Below are 22,427 nucleotides of genomic sequence, written 5' to 3'. Positions count from 1 at the left end.
ATAAATACACTAACTTGAACCTTACACATTAGTTCATGACCCATGAGACTTGCAGCTCTTACATCAACTTCCAAAATGCATCACTCGGATTGTCATAAATATGGAGTCATCCACCTTCCTCTGTGCAGATATAGAAATTAAAGAGGAAATCACAACCCTATCCCGCACATCACGTTAATTTGGAACATCTCCCTCTCATTTGGCGCTTGTGCCGGACCAGTTGGGTGTTCATCCCTGCAAACTCAACATTGTCAGTATAGTCAACGGTGAGTGATCATGGGAGTCATAGTCTAAATCATCTGGAGAGATGCAGGACACAGACTTCTGCACTAGGCCTTGAAAGATATTGCACTTGTTCCAACATACAATTCAGAGAAAAAATACTAGCAAGGAACTTTGTCTGTTTCATGAAAAACAATCCAAGTTCAGCACAGAAACCACACTGTTAGACATCAGTGAAGAACCAGTGAAAGATTTGGGCTCCAACAAGCCCAGAGTCCTAGACCTTTTGGCCACATGCAGCACTGTAGACCTTAAACTTCAAAGGGACCTTTTCTATTATCCTTTGGGAATATGAGGCAGTACTTTACACAGGATCAATTTCTGCTTGGAAATGTATCGTAGTAATTATAATGTGTCATTTTGCTTCTCCCAGACACCTGTGGTGTTCCTCAAGGGATGGCATTGCCACCAAAGTTGTGCAATATATACTTTGATGAGTTGCAGGATTCAGTCACTTCTCCCCAGGGGGGAGCCTTTCCGTGTGAGGATAGGGAGGTGCGGCCACTACATGATATCCACTCTAGGTGTAGAGTCAAGCGGGACCTCATTGGGAGAGATCCCCCCCCTTGGGGACAGGGACTCCCGTTCCAAAGAGGAACTCCCTGAAGCCCACATTTATAAATCATCATTGATAGAGGAGCAACCTGATGTCTATTATTGTTATGCAGAAACATTAAGTAGACTTGAACAGAAACACTTGTTTGATACTGAGAAGAAGACCATGCAAGTAATACAGAGTACACCTCTAACACAGAGATGGAGGACTTTGATGCTCTGCTGGGGTAGTCCTGGCCTTGCGTCATGAATCAAGGAGGAGGAAGAGTCCAGAGAGTGAGAGAATCCCGGGAGCTTCAAATCAGCATTGCAAGGAACGCTGGAGCAGAGAGGAAAATCCTGTTGCTAAGCTTGCTGGGAAGTAGGCGCGTGCAGCCTACACAGGTGAAACACGAACCAGAGGAAACAGAAGGGCAGAAGCCAGAGACAAGCAACCAGGTCCAAGGTGGTGGCGTGACTGAGAGTCTGTGGACAGGGAAGTCCAACAACTACGCCGAGACCACTTACCCAACTGCAGCACAAAGCGGATACTACGAAGTGGAGAAAGAAAGCGAGAAGCGAGAAGCCAGCCTGGTATGCAGAGGAGAGGATCCCATCCTGAATGCAAGCCCGGTGACGCTAACCCTGAGTTAAAGGTAACTGGGAAAGCGGGAGACCCAGGAGGGATACAGAGAATATGGAAGAGAAGCATCCTACTTGTCCCAGTGCCGATTTAATGTTAAAGTTATCGGAGAAGGGTGAAGATCTATATGTGAGCCCTTATACTCGTCTCAGTAATGACAGAATTAAAAAAGCAAGATCATCAAGCTTCTCCATAGGTGGCAGTATGACCCGATCTCCCTCTGTAGGATGTTCCCAGACACCGTCCCACTGTGTTGGCACGGATGTGGAGAAAGAGCCAACTACTGGCACATGTGGTGGTCCTGCAAGAAAGTGCAAGTCTACTGGTCAGAAGTGCTCAGCTGGCTCGAGGAGGCGGGAGAGGGGGTTTACCCATCAGACCCATTGTTATTAATATTTGGACTCCGCCACAGGGACGACCACTGGGAGAAACTCCCGAACCTGACTCACTTCCTGCTTTTGGCAGCCAGAGCTGCACGGGCCAGGATCTGGAAGAAAGCATCTCTCCCCTCGAAGAGGGAATGGATGATAGTGGCCAAGGACATTTATTTTGTGGAGAGACTAACAGCAGCAATACACGGCTCCAGCACGCAGGTTGAGACTGACTGGCTACAATTCATGGAGGCATTCTCTAATGTAGAGGAAGAGGCAGGAGTTTAACAGGAGCACTCCACCCGGCCCGAAACTGGTCGTGGCATAAGACTCATTGTACTTTCCCAAGTAAAGTTCACTAATGTTTGTTCCTTGTATGCCCGGTTGGAACTGCCCGAAAAGGATAATCATGGTGATGTGGATCGTGTGCCCCATCATTAGGGGTCTTGTGCGGGAGGGGGGAGGGAGGGTGTATACAGCAGAATATTATGGTTCTCAAATGGAAGTTGGCCCGAGCCAGTGCCCCAATGTCATTTGTTTGTATTAACACTCTGTTGCCATGAAAAACCAATAAAATTGAATATAAAAAAAAAAGCAAGATAAGAAGCATTATTAGGACACTCATATTAATCTCTGTAAGAGGAGGAAACAGGTGGAGAAAAGTGAATAAGATTACTGGAACATGCATTCTCGTCCCATTAAGACCAAGTGTTGAAGAGAAGTGAGAACCATTATGGATACCCTCATACTCATCCCAGTAACTACCAAGTTGTGGAGGAGAGTAATAATCCTTTTTGGGACTGTTCTACTTGGCCCAGCCAAGTAAAGGAGTGGACATTGAATAGAAAAAGAGTCAGAAGTTTAACTGACAAGAGGAGAGAGAAGCATAATATCGAGAGCGGGAAACAAAGTGTAAAGGACGCTGTGGAGAATTGGAGAAGCCTTATATCTGAACTATACGACTTAATCAAAGTAGTTACCGAACTGCCTGCAGATACATTACTAAAGTGAACTTGATGGCAGTCATTCTCCTGTGCCTTAGTTGTTTTGATAGTGGCAGGGACAGGTTATATTAGTTTTGGACAGAGACCAGTTCTTCCCTTTGGACTTATGGATGACACACAAGCACCCTAGTTAGTTTTTGTTAGGTAGGGAAAACCCATCGCTTAGGGAAAGTTAGGAGTTTTGCATTTTTCATTAATAAACAAATATTCCAAAATGGAAGACACAGGTCCTTGTACTTCTTCTGACCTGCCACATATGGTGTCAGACGTGGGATGCAGACCAACTGATAAAATTTGGGGGACCCTACAGTTCACAAATCTAACCACCAAAGCCCATGTACCCACGGTGTCCACCGCAGAGTCGATTGGCCTTGACTTACAAAGCATTACCGAAATAACAATAACAGCAGGCGAAAGATGTTGAATTCCAATAGGCTTAGTCTTGTCTCCTTCCAGGAGAACATATATAAGACTAGCCTCAAAATCAGGATTAGCCTGAAGACAGGGTTTGGACATAATGGCAGGAATCTTTGATCCCGACTATAAGGGCAATGTGATAGTCTTGTTACACAAGCATGGGGAAAATGCATATACTGTGAAGGAAGGGGAAAAGATTGCCCAGGGAATATTAGAGAAGGCCCTATTTCCTATCCGTCAAGCAGTCCATGACCAACAAAAATTAAGGATTGAGGTTTTCCAGGTTTTGGTGAGGGAGACAAGTCTAAGAAAAATAGACCTCACAGGAAACTGAGGAAATCGGTCTCCTACCTGACTTAGCCTTTGCCCAGAGAAGCGACCCCATGTTGACACAGGCCTTTTTCGAAAATCATCCCAGAGGAGGACGGTACAAATCAGATGGGGACGTTCTTTTTTTAATGAAAGGTCAACTATATAGGGGAGGTATTACTCCAGAAGGAAAACCCAGATCACACCTTATAATTCCCTGAAGTCACAGGAGAGTGGTTCTGGAGTTGGCTTACCCCCACTTGCCAGCCAGGCATCAAGGAGTCGGAAAGACCCAGAGTCAAATGACACCAAAATTCTGTTGCCCTGGGGTGTTAGGAATGTTGTATTTACCTGAGCTATCTTAGTTCCGCCAGCCCCTTTACATCCTCTGCCTATCCTAGACATTCCATTCTGCAGAAATTGAATGGATATCGTGGGACCCCTAGTACCATCTAAGCTGGCGAATCGATTTATTCTCTTCATGGTCGATTTTGCCACCAGATATCCTGAAGCCTTTCCGCTGAGAAATAACACCAGGCAGCAAATCCAGAAACACTTAATTTCTTTCCTTTACCGAGTAGGATTTTCTACAGATCAGGGTACCACCTTATGTCCCGCCTCATGTCTGAGGTAAAGGAAATCCTCCATATAAAGACTCTGAGGACATTGTTCTGTCACTCCCAGTCCGATGGTCTTGTCGAGCATTTTAATCAGTCTCTTAAGCAGATTTTAAGGAAGCTTGTAGAAACAGATGGTAAGAACTGGGACACCATGATCCTGTGGCCCTTTTTGCCCTAGGAAAGACACCTCAGACCTCTCTGAGGTACTCTCCTTTTGAGCTGCTGTACGGGAGAGAACCATGGGATGTCGTCGATGTGCTTAGAAAGATATGGGACAAGAGGAAAGAAGCCATTCTACCCATTTCGCAGACAGCTCAAAATCTAAAACAGCATATGACCACAGTCCGAGAGATTGTCCGAAAACATCTGGGACAGGCCCAGGAGTATCAGAAGACCCATTATGATAAGAAGGCTGTTTCCTGTTCTTTTTCAGTAGGCTAACACATTTTAGCGCTATTACCCATAACAGGTAACACAATGCTGTCCAAATGGTTTGGCCAATAAAAGATCCGGGAGAGAAAACACAATGATATCATTTGAATCACTTGAAAGAGGGGAGGTTAGATCCCATCGAAGATTCCACTATGACTAAAGCCACTCTGCTCACTGAGGTAGGGCAATAAAACACTTTGATCTTCTTTGACCTATCTCTGTCTCAACAGGTAGACATGGGAGGCTTGTTAGTTCAATTTGATGATGTCTTTGTACATCAACCAGGAAGAGTTAAACATTTCTTTCACAATATCTGGACACCTCAAGGGAAAATTGTAAATCTCAGACCCTACAGGATTTTTGAGCCTGGAAAGAAAATAGTAGAACAAGAGGTAGAGAACATGATCCACACAGACATTATAGAGCTCTCAGAAAGCCCCTGGCCTTCGCCAATAGTCTTAGTTGCAAAACCTGATAAATCGTGGATATTTTGCATTGACTTCCGGAAGCTGAATTCAATCTTGCAAATTGATAATTATCAGATGCCCCAGATAGATGATTTGATTGACAAACTTAGCTGCATCAAAGGTATCTCCATGATTGACCTGGCTAAAGGCTAATGGCAAGTCCCTCTCAATTCCTCGGATAGAGAGAAAACTGCTTGCTCAACCACTCAGGGGTTATTTCAATTTAAAATATTATGCTTTGGGCTCCATTGGGTACTTGGCACTTTCCAACGACTAATGGATAAAGTCTTGCAACCATTCTCCCATTTCTGTGTGGCCTACCTTGACAATATAGAAATCTACAGTGAGGCTTGGGCAGATCATGTATTCCACATACCTGAAATCGTCAGACCCTTAAGAAATGCAGGACTGACCGCCAATCCCAAGAAGTTCACCTAGCCCAGTCAGCCGTCAAGTACCTGTGGTTCTTTGTGGGTGATGGCTTGCTACAGCCTCAAAGAGAGAAGGTTGAAGTGGTACAAGACACTGCTCTGCCCAAAACCAAGAGAGAACTGCATGCGTTTTTAGGGCTGACGCGGCACAATCAGAGATTCATACCAAATGATTCCTCCATAGCAGCTCGACTAACCAACAAGCTCAATAATGCCCATCTTCAAAAAGTGGTATGGGACGCTCAAGACCAAAGCAGTTTAACAGCTTAAAGAACATCTTATGCAGTGAACCAGTCCTAAAAGTCCCGGACTTCAACCGCGAGTTCATTTTGCAGACTGATGCATCCAAACTAGGTCTTGAAGCAGTATTATCACAAGAGTACGGTGGTATAGAGCATCCCATATTGTATACAAGTAGAAAACTCTTTCTGAGGGAGCAGAATTACACCACCGTAGAATTGGACACCTTTGCCATCAAATGTGCAGTGATGCATCTGAAGTATTAACTGACTGGAAGAACAGTTAGGCTGGTCACGGATCATTTTTCCATTGCATAGATGAGTTTAAGAAAATACACTAACGCTCGGATATGAGATGGTTCTTAGACCACCAACCATTCTGTTTTACTCTGGAACACTGGAAGGGACAGGAACAAGGAAATGTGGACTTCCTTAGCCGATGTCCCATCAGTGAGCAGGGGGATGCCAACAAATAAAGGCAAAGGGTATGTGATGAATCGTGGGATTCAGTCAATTCTCCGCCGTGGGGAGGGCCTTTCCCTGTGAGGCTAAGGAGGTGAGCCTGCTACGCAATATCCTCCCTAGGGGTAGAGGCAAGCGGACCTCACTGGGAGAGACTCCCTCCTTGGGGGCATGGACTCCTGTCGCAAAGAGGAACTCCCTATAAATCATACTTCATAGAGGAGCAACCTGATGTCTGTTATTGTTATGCAGGAACCTTAAACATGAGGGGAGGTGCAGTGGGGTGTGGGTAGTTGGTGTGCACAAAAGCCTCTCTGCAGGAGTACTTGTGACATCACACACCTTTCATAGGCACCCCCCCCTTTTGTCTGTGGCCCCCCTACTTTTGTCTTTGGCCCACTCTGTGCCCCTCCTAGATTTGATTCCTGGCGACGCCACTGATAAACACTGAGTACTACTCCAACAGAGAAGAGGGGCTTTGACGCTCTGCCGGGGAAGTTCCAGCGTCATAATTCATAGAGGAGGAGGAGGAGTCCAGAGAGTAATTGAACCATTCACAGATTTCGTCTAACTCTATGATGATAAAATGCAAATAGTCAGTACATATGACTCTTGGTTACAAACACTTTAATGGTGCCAGTTTTGTGAAAAATTAAATGAGCACTAAACCCTGTGTGCATTATCTACTAAGTTACTCAAGCTTACAAACCTTTTATCGCGTCTGTCCAATACCAGGATAAACTGCTCCCCACTACCACTTCCACCGGTATAGCACAGTCCCTGAAATGCTGAAAACAATTAAGACCACTGAAAAACCCGGAAGTCCCTCAAAACTCCACTTGCCAAAAAGGCCATTGGTTAACTAAATCTGCAGATTTTTCTGTGCCAATTCAAGTCTGCCCGATCGTGTCTTCATAAGGAATTCCAGCTCGACTTGTCAGGCTGTAACGTGTGTTATCGGCCCGCTCCTGGGTTAAGGGCACAGAGTGAAGCCAAGAGCGCTGAATGAGAGATTAGGGGGGGAAATTACACTCATCAGAGACTCCACAAGTCAGACCATAATGCCATTGTACTGTTGGGAGATTAAATGAGAACACAGGCGATAGAATTAGATTGCAGACATAGGAAATGAAAAGAAATGGGACTCAGCCTTGTGCTGCCAGGAGCGAATGTGACGTGGGCCACGCAGAGGAAGGCGGGGACTGATGACAGTGGGTGAAACAGAGAAAGGACTTGGGGGTGATTGGGCGACTGAATAGAAAGCCATCGGCAGGGGCAGAGAGACCACTCTACTGGGGCGGCCACAGAAAAGACGAGGACCAGTGGGTGGAGACCGAAGACACATAAAAAGACACATGACATAAGATAGCGGCAGGCGTAGCCAGGACTGTCTAACAAGTGGGGCCTGTAGCTGATGGCCCACCGCAGTGACATTAACACCTGTAAATGCCCACACACCGCCCGCTCAGGCCCTACCCTGTCTACGCCCCTGGAAGGCAGAGAGGACTTTGGGGAAGCAGGAAAGGTGTGCAGCGACCCTAGGCGGAAGCATCTGTGCCACTCTGCTGAGACCCAAGCCAGCCTCAGGAAGTGCAGAAGGGCGCACTAACCGGGTAGGGGGAACAACAGAAATTGGTGGCTGGTATATTGAGAGATGAGAGGTAGTAGAATGCACAGCGCCCTCCAGAGGAACAATGGTGGAACGTAGGTTGTGAGGCAAGAGCGGGGCTTATATCAGCAGTTAAGGCCTGCTTTGGCCTAATAGTCCTCAATGGAAAATCTAACGTTCCAAAGTTATAATGGACGCTTGGGCATGAAACCTTTGTAACGCAGGAATGTGGCTTCTGTGCAAATGAGAATGAGTTCGCTTTGCAGCCTACAACGTCCTTCCCAGAATCCCCTTAATGCGTCTCCTTCACCCCCTATCCGTCCCGCTCTTCCCTTGCACCTAGAAGGCACTTACTTGTGTTAGGAGCTTTTTAACTAACCAACAACGAAATGAATACATATTTTCAACTTCTAAATAATACATTTATCAGAATCTGAACAACATTTAATATCATTATAATTTTCCAAGGTCCACCATAAATGAAAAAAAAGTACCATTTCAGAACCCGAAGAGAGATTTGAACCTTTTTTTAATTCAAGTTTGTTCTCATTACTTCATTGAGGCAAGCAGAAAGCAAAACCTCCAGTGATTAAAACGTAGTGCCATTAGGTCTTAATATAGTGCTTCATACTCTCCATCCTCGAGGCGCTGATATCATGATCTTGTTTTGGTAGAAGTCAATGTATGGCCTCAAAGTGCAGGCTTGCCCTAGGTGGGTGCTAGCACTTAACCCGTGAGTGGGCAGCCGAAGGAAGAAAGCGCTTCATTGTTTTTTTACTCCATATGTTTCTCTTGGTGGCACCTGTGCACTTGAAGGCTTTGAACTGTAGAGAATGTGTATACATTCCACTTAAAGGCTGTTTTTAGTTCTCATGTCTGGCAGAGGTTAAGTAATGTCTGGTGTTAATGGTTTGCCAAACAGGAAAAGCCAGCACGTGACATGTAACATTTCTGAGTAGTGAGATATCTAAAAAATGCACTAGCATGTCAGGTATGTGACTTCTCAAGCAGACGTCATGTTCGGCATGTACACATTACTAGCGCTGCATACAGTAGCAGGTACACCTGAGCAACGAGCACAGCACATTCCAAACAGACTTTCCCAATAAGCAGGCGACGTCTCCAGCGGGCTCACTTGCTGAGCATTAACTGCACGCCCGCACTTGCGCATTCAGAGAGCACTTGAATAACATTGTCAGAGCGGCAGTGTACACAACATGTCGGCCACTCTTGAAAAGTGAGTTATGATGTATGTGACATCTCAGGCCTCCTCCATTGCCTATTATTGCCACATTCTCATTAGCCCTCCTAGCCAGCACCTCCTGTGCATACCTTGCCCCCCTCCTCCTTGACTGCCCTCACCACTTTCTCACCGGACACCTCCCCAATGCCCTTCATTGCCCCCTCCTTCCTAACTCATCTCCTCACCTCCAGTTCACTTCTCGACCTCCTGGACCCCTCTCTCCCTAACTTCATGTGTTTCTCGCTTCCCCAGTCTCCTGGGTGTCTCTTTTCCAAATCTCCAGTTTCAGCTTTCCAACACCATGGTCCCCTCTCTCCCCAAGATCTTGGGTCTCTTCTCCACTTCTGGGGACCTTTTTCCCAGTTCCCTTGGTCTGGGGTCCCTCTTACCCAACACATCTTCCTCTACCTCTCTCCTCCCCATCCCTCTCCCACTCTCTCTCCCCTCTCTTCCTCCCCTTCTCTACCTTTGCTTCTCCCTCTCCGTCTTCCTCCTCTCTCTCTCCTTCTCTGCCTCCCTTTCTGCCCCCTCTCTCTCTCCCTCTCCTTCTCCCTTTTCAAAAGGGGATGGAGAACCCTCTCAGCTTGAGGTGGGAGACCTACCAGGGTTTTCGCTAGAGCCAGACATGCCCCAGAGGCATGGGTGTGAAGATTGGGGGGTAAGGGGGTCACAGGGGGTGAGCCTCTATCCCTTCTACTTGTGACTGTTTACATGAAATTAGTGCCACCTTTTCCCCGCGCCATGCCTGCACTGCACAAATGAAATGAAATGAAATTATATTTTATTCATGTCGCACTTGTACACAAGTGCTTCAGAGCGCGACCAGACAACGGGAGGGGAACAGGGGAGAACAAAACAAAGGTCTTACTAGGCCCATTGACATTGAGAACGCGCAAGTGCATGGGAAAGGGAAAAGGGAGAAAGTGCATGGAAGGGGGAGAGGTGGAAAGTGCGGAAAAGGGGAGAGAACAGAATAAATAAATAAGTTAAAACAAATAATAAGGGTGGTAGTGCAGCCAGCAAGTGGCAAGTTGTAGGTTAAGCAGATAGGGTATATTTGATAAGTGCAGAAAAGAAGTGGGTGGGGGACTATATGGGTACAGATACAGACCCCAGTGCAAGGGATGGCCCAGAGGCAGTGCAGGAGGGTGGCATGGTGAGCAGGTAGCTGGGCCCAAAGGACAGAGGGGGGCCAGGTGCACGGTGCTAAGAGAAAACAGATCAGCAGGGGAGAAGAGGGGCAAAGACAGAAGCGAAGAGGAAAGTATTGAGGTGCTTCCCGAACCAGAGTTGGTTCTCCTCAAGTTTCAAGGTGGCAGGGAAGCTGTTACAAAGGGAAGCCCCAGCCGAAGACAGAGATCTACCCCCAGCTCGTTTCTGTGAAAAACGACTGACCCTGAGGGAGTTAGAGGAAGAGGAGCTATGGGCTCGAGAGGGGAGCTATTTACAGAGGGATAGTTGAAGGTATTTTGGACCCAGGCCCCAGAAAGCCTTGTGGACAATGCAGATGGATTTAAATAATCCTCACATCCACTGGGAGCCAGTGGAGGGATTTCAGAGCTGAAGAGATACGATCCCAGGGCTTGAGGCCAAGGACAAGTCTCTCAGTCCTGTTCTGGATTAGTTGCAGAGTGCGGAGAGTATAGGCAGGGAGTAGGCTGAGTGGTCCTCTTTGCATTCCAGAAATATCCACGCACCATGCAAGCTCACTTACCTTTGACAGGGACTCAGAGCAGTCCCTCTGGCAACATTGGCATACTCAACAATTTGAAAAACCCCAACTTGAACCTGGATATAGACTGTGATTGTGGTAGTCCATCAATGCTTAGAGCCAGCGGACCTCTGTATGAGAAAAGGACTAGTGTTTGCTCACCCATGACACCTCCCCTGGGGAAAAGACAGCCAACAGTTGGCCCAGGCAACCAGGTGGGGGAAAGAGCAAAAGCAGACGAAACGGGGAGGATGTAAAGGGCACGCAAACCGGAAGGTGTGGGTTATTTGGTTAAGGTCGAGGGAGGAGAAGGTGGACCAAGAAATTAAGTGGAGGAAGGACGGTGCAGAGGAGCTGGGGATGATTGCTGAAAGAGTGTGCAAGGTGAGGTATTGGTTGTTGGGAGAAAGTGGTACTTGGGTTTGAGTATGCCTGCACGGTGTGTGAGTGGGCTATTTGAGGGAGATTAAGGAGTGAATGAGAAGGGGACTGAGGGAATGGAAGAATAGTGGCTGTGGGATAAGATGTGGGTGGAATGTAGTGTAGTGGAAATTAGTAGGGAAGAGTGAGTTAGTAGTGTGGAGAGAGGAGTAGAGTAGTAGGGCAGAGGGGGGGTGTAGTATTGTGGAGAGGGGAGTGTAATAGTAATTTGTAAAGAGGTGTGTAGGAGATGTTTTGAGATAGGAGGGGAGAGGAGGAGTGTTTCAGAGAAGGGAGAATAGTTGTAATGAGAGTCGGGGAGTAGAAAGAGAGAACGAGAACATCGGAGGGAGCGAGGGGAAGAGCAGTGTAGAGGGGAAAACAAATGAGAATCAGAGAGAAAAGGGAAGGAAAGTAGAAGAAAGGGGAACGCAGAATAGAGCATCAGGGCGAGGAGTACCAGGGCATGCAAGGGAAGGACCACGTGGGGGCCTAGAGTGTCTGGGACCTAGGTTAAGAGCCACCTAGATTGCTCCACGAGGGAAATCATTAGAAGATCACTTCGGCTATCACCAGCAGACAGGCTGACTCTTAGTAGGGGTTGCCGATCTCCAGAGACCATAATGGGGTTGAGGGAAGCCTGGGCTATGGTGGGAAAGGCCTGCACTAGATAGAGAGCGACACCACCCTTATCAAGCCCCTTTATGATTCTTCTAATAAAAACCCTTGAACAGTCTTTGAGAGATGGTGTGTACTTGTGGCTATCTGTAACAATTTCTTCTACATTAAGATTTTTTTATTTTGTCAAATAAAACATGTCATTACTGTTCACTCAGTGATAAACCTGACGAACCTCTTCAGTTTCTGCCCTAGTCCTATGCATTATTTTACAAACTTAACTAGTTGTTTTATTATTCACATTAGGTGAATGCATAATAGCACATGGAGTCAAGTCCTTGCTTCATAGATCTGGGGGCAATCTTCAGCCAAGGGATACAATTCTGGCTGGGCCAGTGCCACCTTTCATCGTTCTGACTTTGACACATTTACTAAGATCACATTGGAGAGTTAAAATTCTAGCGTTGTAGTGCCTAGAAAGGACAGGAATGCCTTGTAAAGTGTAGTTTAAAAGAGTGTCAATATTGCAATATTGCTGGGCGGCATCTGTGAAACAATCACAGAGAGACACATCTGTGTATATGTGATTTATAAAGCACAATCATAGCTGGAAATCAGTAGAGCACCCAAAGGGGTTAACGGTAGGGTGCAAAGGTAACGGTAAGGTGAAAAGGTAGCAGAGGTAGTTAGGGTTCTTGTGAGCAGGGGGTGCAGGGAGCTCTGGAGGGTGAGAAGTAGGGTTGGGTGGAGTGATCAGCAATTGAAGAGTGGGGTCTTTAGGTTCTTCCTGAAATGTAGGGGTGAGGGGTAGCCTTACAGCCTAACTTTTTATTAGTTATGGTATCTATGCAGCAGGAAAAGGCATATCTCCCTGTTTACTCCCTCTTGCAGTTCTTTTTTACAATCTGACTTTGTGGTGGATCGGAAGAAGGAGTCAGACTCTCCAAATTACTTTTATTAAAATGATAATAGAACGGCCTAACTTTCTCTATGCTAAAGGGGATTCCCCACCTATCGAAAGGAACTAAAGCTGCTTATCTGTTGTCAGGAAGTCCCAAAGAAGGAAAAGTCCTGCGTCCAAATCTAGCTCTAGCCTGACACTACCACTAAGAATCGAAATGTAGACAGGTCCAGGATACTGGGTTGATTCTCCTGCTATACCAGTCTTTTCCGACAGCTTCTTTATATCAATGCCTTTATTCTGGTTGTTGTTTATCTAGCAAAATCTTCAGTAATAGTCTCCCTTTATTTCTTGAATTAACTCTTGTAATTCCTCTGCAACGTTCTTTGATTCGATATTCCCATTAACACAGTATTTAGGCCAACCTTCATCATGATATTCCCTTAACTTGTTGGTTGAAGGTTTTAGAGCTCCCACAGTCTATTCTCAGCTTGGTTGTGGTTTCTGCTCACTTGTCACAGACGAGACTCTCAGATGACCTGAAACATTCCTCCCAATCTACTAGCCAGTCACGACTTAATATTGAACACTGCACTAGCCAGAGTATTGGGCAAAGGGTAAAAGAAGTGACCACGTCACCAGTCTTTTCCATCCTGGCTCCATAGAGAGAAAGCAAGGAATCAACTATCAAGTAATGACCTGCACAATTCACCTTAATAAGTGTGTGTGTGTGTGTGTGTACTAAAGGATTTACCTGGACTTTGATTAACAATGCTCCTGCTAGAAACAAGAAGGAGACACCCTGAAGACCACAAGGTGGGTTTGCTGAAGGGTTCAAAGCTGGAAGCAGCAGTTATCCAGAAGTCATGTGAATGGTCCCCAGGAAGGATTTCCAAAAGTACCAAGTTCCAGGAGAAAAAGTCATGAAAGTATATCCAAAAACAGGGCAGTCCAAAAGGAACAACAATCCAAAAGTCGAGAAGGCAAAGCAATCCAAACCAGAAATCCAAACCAAAAGCAGACATCCATGAAGCAATGCAGAAACCAGTGGAAACAATCGCCGAGGTCGGGGAACGGGTAATCCAAAAGTGAGGGTCAGAACAATCGCGCTACTTCACATACAAACAGATTGAGGAGCGCTCTGACACAGGAGAGTGGGGATTCAATCCCTATGACAATTGGATGGCTTCCATGTCTTATGATGGACGTGACACGTTGCATGCCATGTGACACTAGGGTAATGGAGTTCCAGATGTACATAGTCTCTCCTCCTCTGTTACCAGACTTTATGTCACATTTTCTCATCTTTGCAGCTTGTTGCTCATATAGTATCTTTCCTTTGTAATTAGGTTCTGGTTTGGAACCTTCCTAGACTTCCCATCCAGGATTATTCAATTCCCTTCTTCTCAGCTTTATACAATTCCAAATACATAGGTTTAAATGAAGTAACTCTTCGTGAGTACTGGAACGGGATCCTCCTCTCGTCTTCCATTGCCCCGGGACCCTCCAACTTCTCCCTTTCTCCCCGTTACCTCTCTACAGGCTGGGAAATGTTGTGGGCTCTTGCATTTTCTAGGGTACTCTTCTCCGGTACTGGGCTTCTCCTTCTTTCTCTTTGTTGCGTCCTCATCTCTGGCTGTCTTTCTGCCATATGTGGAGTAGTCGATTGGGAAGTTGCTTGTGTTCCCAATGACTCTTTCATTCAACATGCTCCGTGGTCTCCGGTTCTCAGCTTCTCCTCAGGCATACATGGGCTTTGCATCTTGGAAGCTGCTCACGTTTACAGTTACCTTCTCGAGAGGTTTCACCGTTTTTGTTTGGGTGCCTTATCCACCACAATAGAGGCGTGGTCTCACCATCACCTGCAGCAGGGCTCGGCTTTCCTGCACTACAACTGTTCTTCCATTGTTGGATACACTGGGTCTCTAGCGACTCACTCAGGCATTCAGCTGCTCTTCAAAAGTCACTGGCTCTGTAACCAGGGGTCAAGTCGAGGGTACACGTGGGTGGATGGAGTCCTCCCACTTTTTTCAGAGGGTGGACTCAGTCCCCCCAGCTAAAATGAGAAACATTGAATGTCCTCTTTGAATTTATTAACTAAATTCAACCTCAGGAATCAAACCGCAGTCGTCAGGTTTGCATGCCAAACCCTTCACCACTGCACTATAGAACCTGATTAAAAATAACAAACAACTAAAGGTAAAATATCCCATTCAGGTACTGCTAGTTCCAGGAAAAAAATTTATATTGGTTCTTGGAGTTTAAAACATGCACACCTTTTACCATTTTCAAAAACACTATTAGAAGAAAATATCCTCTCTTGGTTTTGTTTGCGTGATGATTTTAAGAAAGGCAAATGCCATGTGTTCTGTGCAATTTGAGTGGTTATGCAAAGCCAATTTAATGAAATGTGCATATCTCACCTCGATACGCTAATTTCTGGCGACATCACATCCCATTGCGTTTGTTGATGAGTCCCCCCACGTTAGTTTTTGGGACTTGACCCCTGTCTGTAACTGTTATATTGTCCGCCTCCTCCAGCGGATTTCACGCCAGGGAGCTTTCCAAGCATAGGGTACTCTCTGCTTCTCCAACTGCCTCCACTCGTCTGAGTTACGTATGCATGTCGTCTTAAAGGGATAATCCCATTTCCTGCTTCATGCTGGTAGGTTCCAACATTACCTTCAGCCAAACAAGTATGTGGTAGATTAGTCTTTGTAGCAATTAGTCCCATGTATGCTACTAGGTTATGAGGTTTAGGGAGTTCCTCACAGAAACGGGAGTTCTTGTCCTCTAAGGGGAGTCTCTCCTAGTGAGGTCCCACTCGCCCAAACCCGTAGGGAGGGTCTTGCGGCGCAGGCTCACTGACCTAGCTTCAAAGGGGCATGCTCCCCCTTGGGCAGAAGGGATGAATACCTTCGATGCATCACACCATGTTGTGGTTACTGGTGTTGTTTTGGCATCCTGAGATGGTGATTTGTTTCTGCCAAGTAGAATGGCACTTGGATGGTGACTGCTTTGTAGCTGATGCAGGCTGTCTTGAACATGATGTATGCTTGAAAGCACAGCCAGTGCATCTCTTCGAAGATGCCAGTTATGTGGTTGAATTGTCTTTGTTTTGTGACAGAGCTTGCCGGTTGGTTTTCAGAGGGTCAAGGTGACATCTAGGACCCCGATGAACAGCGCGTCGCTACTGTCAAGTTGGGAGATGAGCAGACCTGTGATAACTGTTCTGAAACTCTTGTTTCATAAGAAAGGTTTGGCATCGCAGAGGAGTGTGAGGTGGTAGCATGCTGTTTGGGTCTTTTTGGCGATGTGCGTTTTGAATGAGCGGTCACAGTAAGTGGGCCATTTACTAGAGATGGCATGAGTGTGGCTTAGCTGTGTCTATCAGTTTTACTGCTGCAACCATCGAGAGAAGCTTTGAAAAGCGCCATTATCACTCACGCTAGTATTCTGTTCATGGTAAGCAACAGGGACAGAATATAATGTGCTGTAGGGTTCCATCTAATAATGTCCCCACAAAAATGTCTCCTGACAAAAAAGTTGCCATTTTTTGCAGACATTATGACATTAAACATGCAGGGGACACCCCTGCCAGCCCCAAATTTGTTTGTGTTTTTACAAGAGGAGCAGGGGACATCCCCGCAATACATAATGTCACCATATATAATGTCGCCAATGGCTTGTCCCTAAGACATTATGTATGGGGACATTATTATCTGATATTGTGCTGAAGTTGCCATATTCTGCTTTAGTTGCATGTTACAGAACATAGGTTCCATGATGCAATGCTCACTAGTTTATCCAGCAGCACTCATGTCAAGGCAATAACTGCTACATGCAGTACACTCCTCCAAAGCTCCCTATCATGCTATAAGATCATCCACCCACATCACATATGTGTAGCATCAGTCGATTCAGTCAGGTCGAGGTCATCACAGGGCTTACCAAGAGTGATACTCTCTAGTTCTCAGTAGGAGGGGCTACATATTCGTGACAGGGCTATCCAGCATAATTTTTTTTTTTACTGGTTCTTAACTCCTATTAATGCCTTGTGTGGCCCTTTGCTGTGCCGCTGTGCTGCCCGGAAGTATTAAGGTTGTTTTTACCCCCACAGGACGGGTACATGGACTTCATGGAGTATGTGGCAGCACTGAGCCTGGTTCTCAAAGGGAAAGTGGAGCAGAAGCTGCGGTGGTACTTCAAACTCTACGATGTGGATGGCAACGGCTGCATCGACCGGGGAGAACTGTTGAATATCATCAAGGTGAGTCATGATAGGACATGATCTGATATGATAGGTTATTTATAACGTGCTTAATACCCAGAGGTTTCTAAGTGCAGACCCGGGATCGAACCTGTATCGCTCGTGTCTTCTTGCTTCCAAGGCGAGCACGTTGCCCCTGAGCTATCCTCAGGGGGTTCACAAGAGCAGGCACCTAGCAACAGACGGGGACCAGTACGTCTTGCAGCTGTTTTGGCTGCTCAGCCTGTATGTTCACAGAGCTTTAAAGCAGAGGTTTGCAACTTTGTCTCTCCATATGTCTGGACTACAGTACCCATTAGTCCTGGTCACTATAGTCAATGGTGAGGGATCATGGTAGTCATAGCCCAAAACATCTGGAGAAATGCAAGTTACAGAGAAAGAGAAAGAATCCCGGGCACCCATCTCTACAACAAGTGGCTCAGCAGCCACGTACTCCCTAAAAACATGTGAATACCTCCAACAAAGAAGAAAAGGGACTACAATCACTCCTAACAAACAAGACGGAACAGCAGACACATATGAGTCTGGCCACTACTTCCAAAGAAGTGCCACAGGAAGGACCTTTCATATAATTCTGGCTTGATTTGAAGGGGAACTTTAATATAAAATGCATCTTTTGATTTGCATAAATTACTTGCAAAGAAGAATGTATTATATAGATATACCGGTTTTCCAGTGAAATATATTGTTCTCAGCTAAAAAAAAGTCACCCCATTGGAGATAAAAGTGGGATCCAAATGTCTTTTGTTTGCTCCTTAAATAGCCTTTAACATTAAACCTCAAACCATAGAGTGTCCAATCCTCCGACTGAAGACTGAAGAGCCTTCCTGCAGTCTTCAGTCTCAGCCTCATCCATGCATTTTGCTCTGGTGAATTCTGAAGTAAGACCCTTAGAACACAATGACCGATGACCGTCTAAGCCTCAGTCTAAGCCTCAAGCGTGTGATCGTGCACCATTGAATAGGGTTCAGGAGTGTACGGCTCACAAGCAAAATGTCTGAACTTGAATAGGACCTCTTGTATTAAAACCTCCCTTTTTAATGAAATCACTGATATCGTCAACTTTTTCACATGAGTAATGTCTGCCTTGGGTTCCAGCATCCAGAGCTGTTCCTGGCTCTCTGAGAAGGATTGTGGCGACTTCCTCTCCACTTTCCGGGTCTGATCACTTTGGTTGCATCTGCAGTGATCCAGAATTGCAACCTCTTCTGTGCCAGGCTGCTTGTTTACCATCCTGCTGGAGGTTATGTTACATTATGGTACTGGGATTTTTAACACAGAGGGCGGCCATTTGCATGGTTTTCAGGTACTCTGCGGCTTTGAAAGTACCCAGTTTCTCTAGGTAGGTCTGTTTCTAAGTGGTCCGTGTCAAGGGCATAGAAGCATGTATGACCAGATGAGAGCCTTGTATGGCCGTGGTGCCGTGGATGTATTTGCTGGGCGGTGCAATGCAAGTTGGTTGGAGAGTTGTAGAGTTCTCTTGTTTGAATTCTGTAGGGATGGATATTAAATTGCTGTGTTGGAGTGGCATCGTTGATCTGCGTATAGTGTGCTTGGGTGTGAAGAAGAGAGTATTGGTGTTGCTGCTCACAATCCTTGCAATGGGCAAACACGTATCCGAGGAAGCTAAGGGGCAAAATACAGGGGGCAAGAGTTAAAGTGGGAAAAACAATGAATTCCGTGGAGCAATAGTTCATCTAGTATGCTACGGAGCAAAATACAGTGGGGTAACAATTAAACTGGGGAAAACAAATCCTAGGGTGTGGCAACTCAATTTAGGATCCTAAAATGAGAGTATCATGTTATGGCACAGGGATCTATACCACACACTGCTGCCATTAGCACTGTGCGTGACTGTACACATGCAACTGTGTGAGTGTTCAAATGTAATAGTGTGAAAATGTGTGTGTGTGTGTGTAATGATGCACATTTGCGAGTGTCCAAATTTGAGAGTGCACGTAATTTAAATAGTCCTTTATTGTGTGTTAAGAGTTTTCGTTCATGTTGTACTCTTAGCAATCAGAGAATGTATAATCACATATTTACAGAGATCACTGGAATCATAAAAAAACTGCTTGAGGTCCTGTTGGACAAACTTCTTTTAAGCTACCCTCTTACAGCTGTAACTGAATGCACCTGTCATGATTGTGTCTGGGGCTTGTGAATCTTTTAGAGCAGGGTTATCCAACGGAAGACCTCAAGGACCGGAACCATGTTGGATTTCAGGATACCCTCCTCAGATAAATTTGCATACAAAAATTCCAAATATATGCAAATGTATTCTCATGAATATTAATGAGAGATATCCTGAAAACCTGTCAATATTCCGGCCACCAAGGCCTGGAGCTAGACAGCCCTGTTTTAGAGTCACTTGCAGTCCACATTCCTCCGTCTAGTGGTAGGTCTGAGTATTACAAGTCATTTACAGCCAAAGCAAAAGTAGGCATCTACAGAGGCATTCCTGTCATACTATCCTACCCTATATATGCAGGTACTGTGAGGGGTCAGATATGCGACACAGACACAAAGTTACAGTGTTTTCACAAAGTGCCATTTTATTTAACAAAAAAAGGTAAGACAAACAGCTATCTTTCCCTAACATAACCAGAAGGCCCCTGTCTAACAAACTAAGGCTAAAGAAAAATGACCTAGTGTCCAAAAAGCATCTGCCCCTCACAATGAAATATACAACAACATTATACAAGGTTAGTTTGGCAATCTTAAATCCCACAAGGTAATATACCAGTTCAACAAAAAGATTGTCAGAAGGACTCCTTGTGACCAGGCATGATTTCACTTCCCCTGGATCAATTCAGGAATCTCTATAGCAAAGTCCAAGTACAATAAAGTTCTGTGCAAAAGTAAAGTTCCACTCAGATTAGCATATCAAAACTGTCCCATTTAATATCCTTTTACTTGGCAAAGTGAATATCCCCCTTCCAACTCCTTGCCAAATGATTGTTCATAAATCAAAGAAACTGTCAATTTTCCTTGATTTCCTGCTCAGCCAAACAAAAGAGTCTTTCTCTCAAACCACAAATTCATAAATCAATGCCAATGTTCGCTTCTCAAAAACCAAGCAATTATTTATGCTTCTTATGTCTTTTTTCAAAAGAAATACTTTAGACCTCTGTTACAGTAATCACTTTCTGCAATGAGTTCTGCTTCAACTGAAACAATTTCTGAAATGACTTCTTCAAAGAAAACACTTTTCGGAAATGTAACAGTTCATTAATACAGGGTGATGGAATTAACACTTCCTCTTCACCATACCTTTTTACCACAATAACAGGGCTTTCTATCATCTGCTTCTTTCCTGGTTCACGCACCTGCCAGGACTAACTACAATTGGTCCCTTTCCTGGTTTATTCGCCTGCCTGAATAAAAACACTACTATTACAATTGTACTTTGCGGTAATGCTTGTTCCCAAAAACTCTTATCAACAAAATCATACATGAAGAGGTTGGAACCAACAACTCCTTCTTGTTAGGGTCTCTTGACTTTCAACAAAGTGTGTGTTATATCAATCTTCCCAAAGTAATATCCCCTAAAAGGGTATTTGTTCTCTTGCTTGCCATTTGACTGTAGACAGTGCAGGTTACAGTTCTCTCTAGCTTGCTCTCTCATAGAAGGAGGGCTTTGTGCCTGCTGTCTTTGTTTCCTGTGTGAAGGCATCATGAAGCAAGACACAGACAACAGAATCAATGCTAAGTAACACAGTTGTGTTAACTTAAATATCAGGATGAAGTAAGTCCTAACTAGCCCCATACATTGATTTCAAAAGCCAGATTGATGAAATTAAAGACAAAGGCAATGCCGCAATTCTACTCCTCTTAGACCTCTCAGCGGCCTTCGACCTGGTCAGCCACGAAATCCTTTGCAACCACCTATCCACCGCAGCTCACTTCTCCTCCTCTGCCATCACATGGATACAATCCTTCCTGGCAAATAGAACCATACGAGTCTTCTCAACAACAGCTGCAGCAGACCCCATCCCCATCTCATGCGGGGTCCCACAGGGATCCTGTGTATCCCCCACTTTGTACAATATATTTACAAAGCCTCTATTTGACCAACTGGACCGTCTGGGTGTCACCTACACTAATTACGCAGATGACACCCAGATACTCCTCACCATCACAGGCAATTACCAAGCAGACGTCGCTCGGATCAACAAAATATTCTCCATCATTCAGGCATGGATGGCCTCTCACGGCCTCTGCCTGAATGATGAAAAGACAGAGCTCCTCATCGTTGGCTCCCCCAACACCCTAACTAAACTCAATCCCAACTACAACAACATCACGATCGATGGTCACACCATCCCTATTGCCAAAAGTGTGAAAACCCTCGGCTTCTATCTGGATGCCAACACCAACCTCTCCAAACACACCAATATGATTGCCTCAGCCTCTGCCTACACCGGCAAGCTCATTAGGGCCAGCAGACCCTTCCTATCACCCAATAGCTGCCTCACCCTTGCCAGGGCCCTCATACAATCCAAACTAGACTACTGCAACAGCCTGTACCTAGGTGCTAACCAATCTGTACTTAACAAACTACAGGTACTTCAAAATAACGCTCTGCGCACAGCCCTCAACATTCCCAGGCGAGAGCAATTCTCCACTGCTAGGAAAGCCTGCAAATGGCTCTCCATACGCCAGAAAATTGACTTAAAAACCATCTGCCTCACGTACAAGTCCCTCAATCACCTAGCACCACCATATCTAACTAACAAATTCACCCTGAAACCCACTACCAGAACCACCAGATCCTCCAACACTCTATGCCTGTCAGTGCCCAGATTCCACCTAAAAAGAGTTGGCGGGACTAGCTTCACAGTACTTGCCTCCCAACTCTGGAACACCCTACCTCTGAACATCAAATCAATCGAATCCTTCCAGATCTTCAGGAGGCAAGTCATCAGCTGGCTCCTGAACAAAGAGTAGCTAACACCTGACCACTAACTGGCTCATGTACTGCATATGACTGTATATTATAAATGTATATTTCTACCTGTATTTTATTCTAACACTTAAATTGCAAATTGTATTCCTTATATTACATATGCATGTACTATAAGTATGTATGTACGAAGTATGCAACACAAAGATACTTCTCAACTATGTAACTGTCTTCTTAAGCGCCCTTCTACCCCTGGGTTTGGAGCGCTATACAAATAAAATAAACAAATAAACAAACAAACAAACAAAAACAAAATACAAGGGTGGAATGTCCCTACCTAAAGAAACTAAGGATAGTCTGAGTCAGTAAGTTCAATTTAAAAAGTCTGTCTCTGTCCAAAACCTGTACTTGCCCTCACAACTAAAGCCAAATAATGTGTATATACGTCAGCACTAAAAGAAACAGTGTTCAAATAAAGTTCTGATCTTCATCCAGCTCTGGCGTATTTCAACTTCCCCAAGTTCAAAATAGTTCCAAA

At 45.3% G+C, this 22,427-nt stretch overlaps 1 protein-coding gene across 1 annotated transcript in view; it reads left to right on the top strand.

The window, feature by feature from the left end:
• The window catches only part of LOC138520881 (guanylyl cyclase-activating protein 1), a 118,220-nt gene that overhangs the window by 33,285 nt on the left and 62,508 nt on the right, over nucleotides 1–22,427 (top strand). Inside the window, exon 2 of the mRNA XM_069633294.1 lies at nucleotides 16,834–16,983. Coding sequence (XP_069489395.1) covers nucleotides 16,834–16,983 — 150 coding nt within the window. The remainder of the gene's footprint in view (nucleotides 1–16,833; nucleotides 16,984–22,427) is intronic.

Source organism: Ambystoma mexicanum, chromosome 13, assembly GCF_040938575.1.
Source record: "Ambystoma mexicanum isolate Mex_15411 chromosome 13, UKY_AmexF1_1, whole genome shotgun sequence".
Lineage (NCBI taxonomy): Eukaryota > Metazoa > Chordata > Amphibia > Caudata > Ambystomatidae > Ambystoma > Ambystoma mexicanum.
This window is presented reverse-complemented; position numbering and strand designations above follow the sequence as displayed.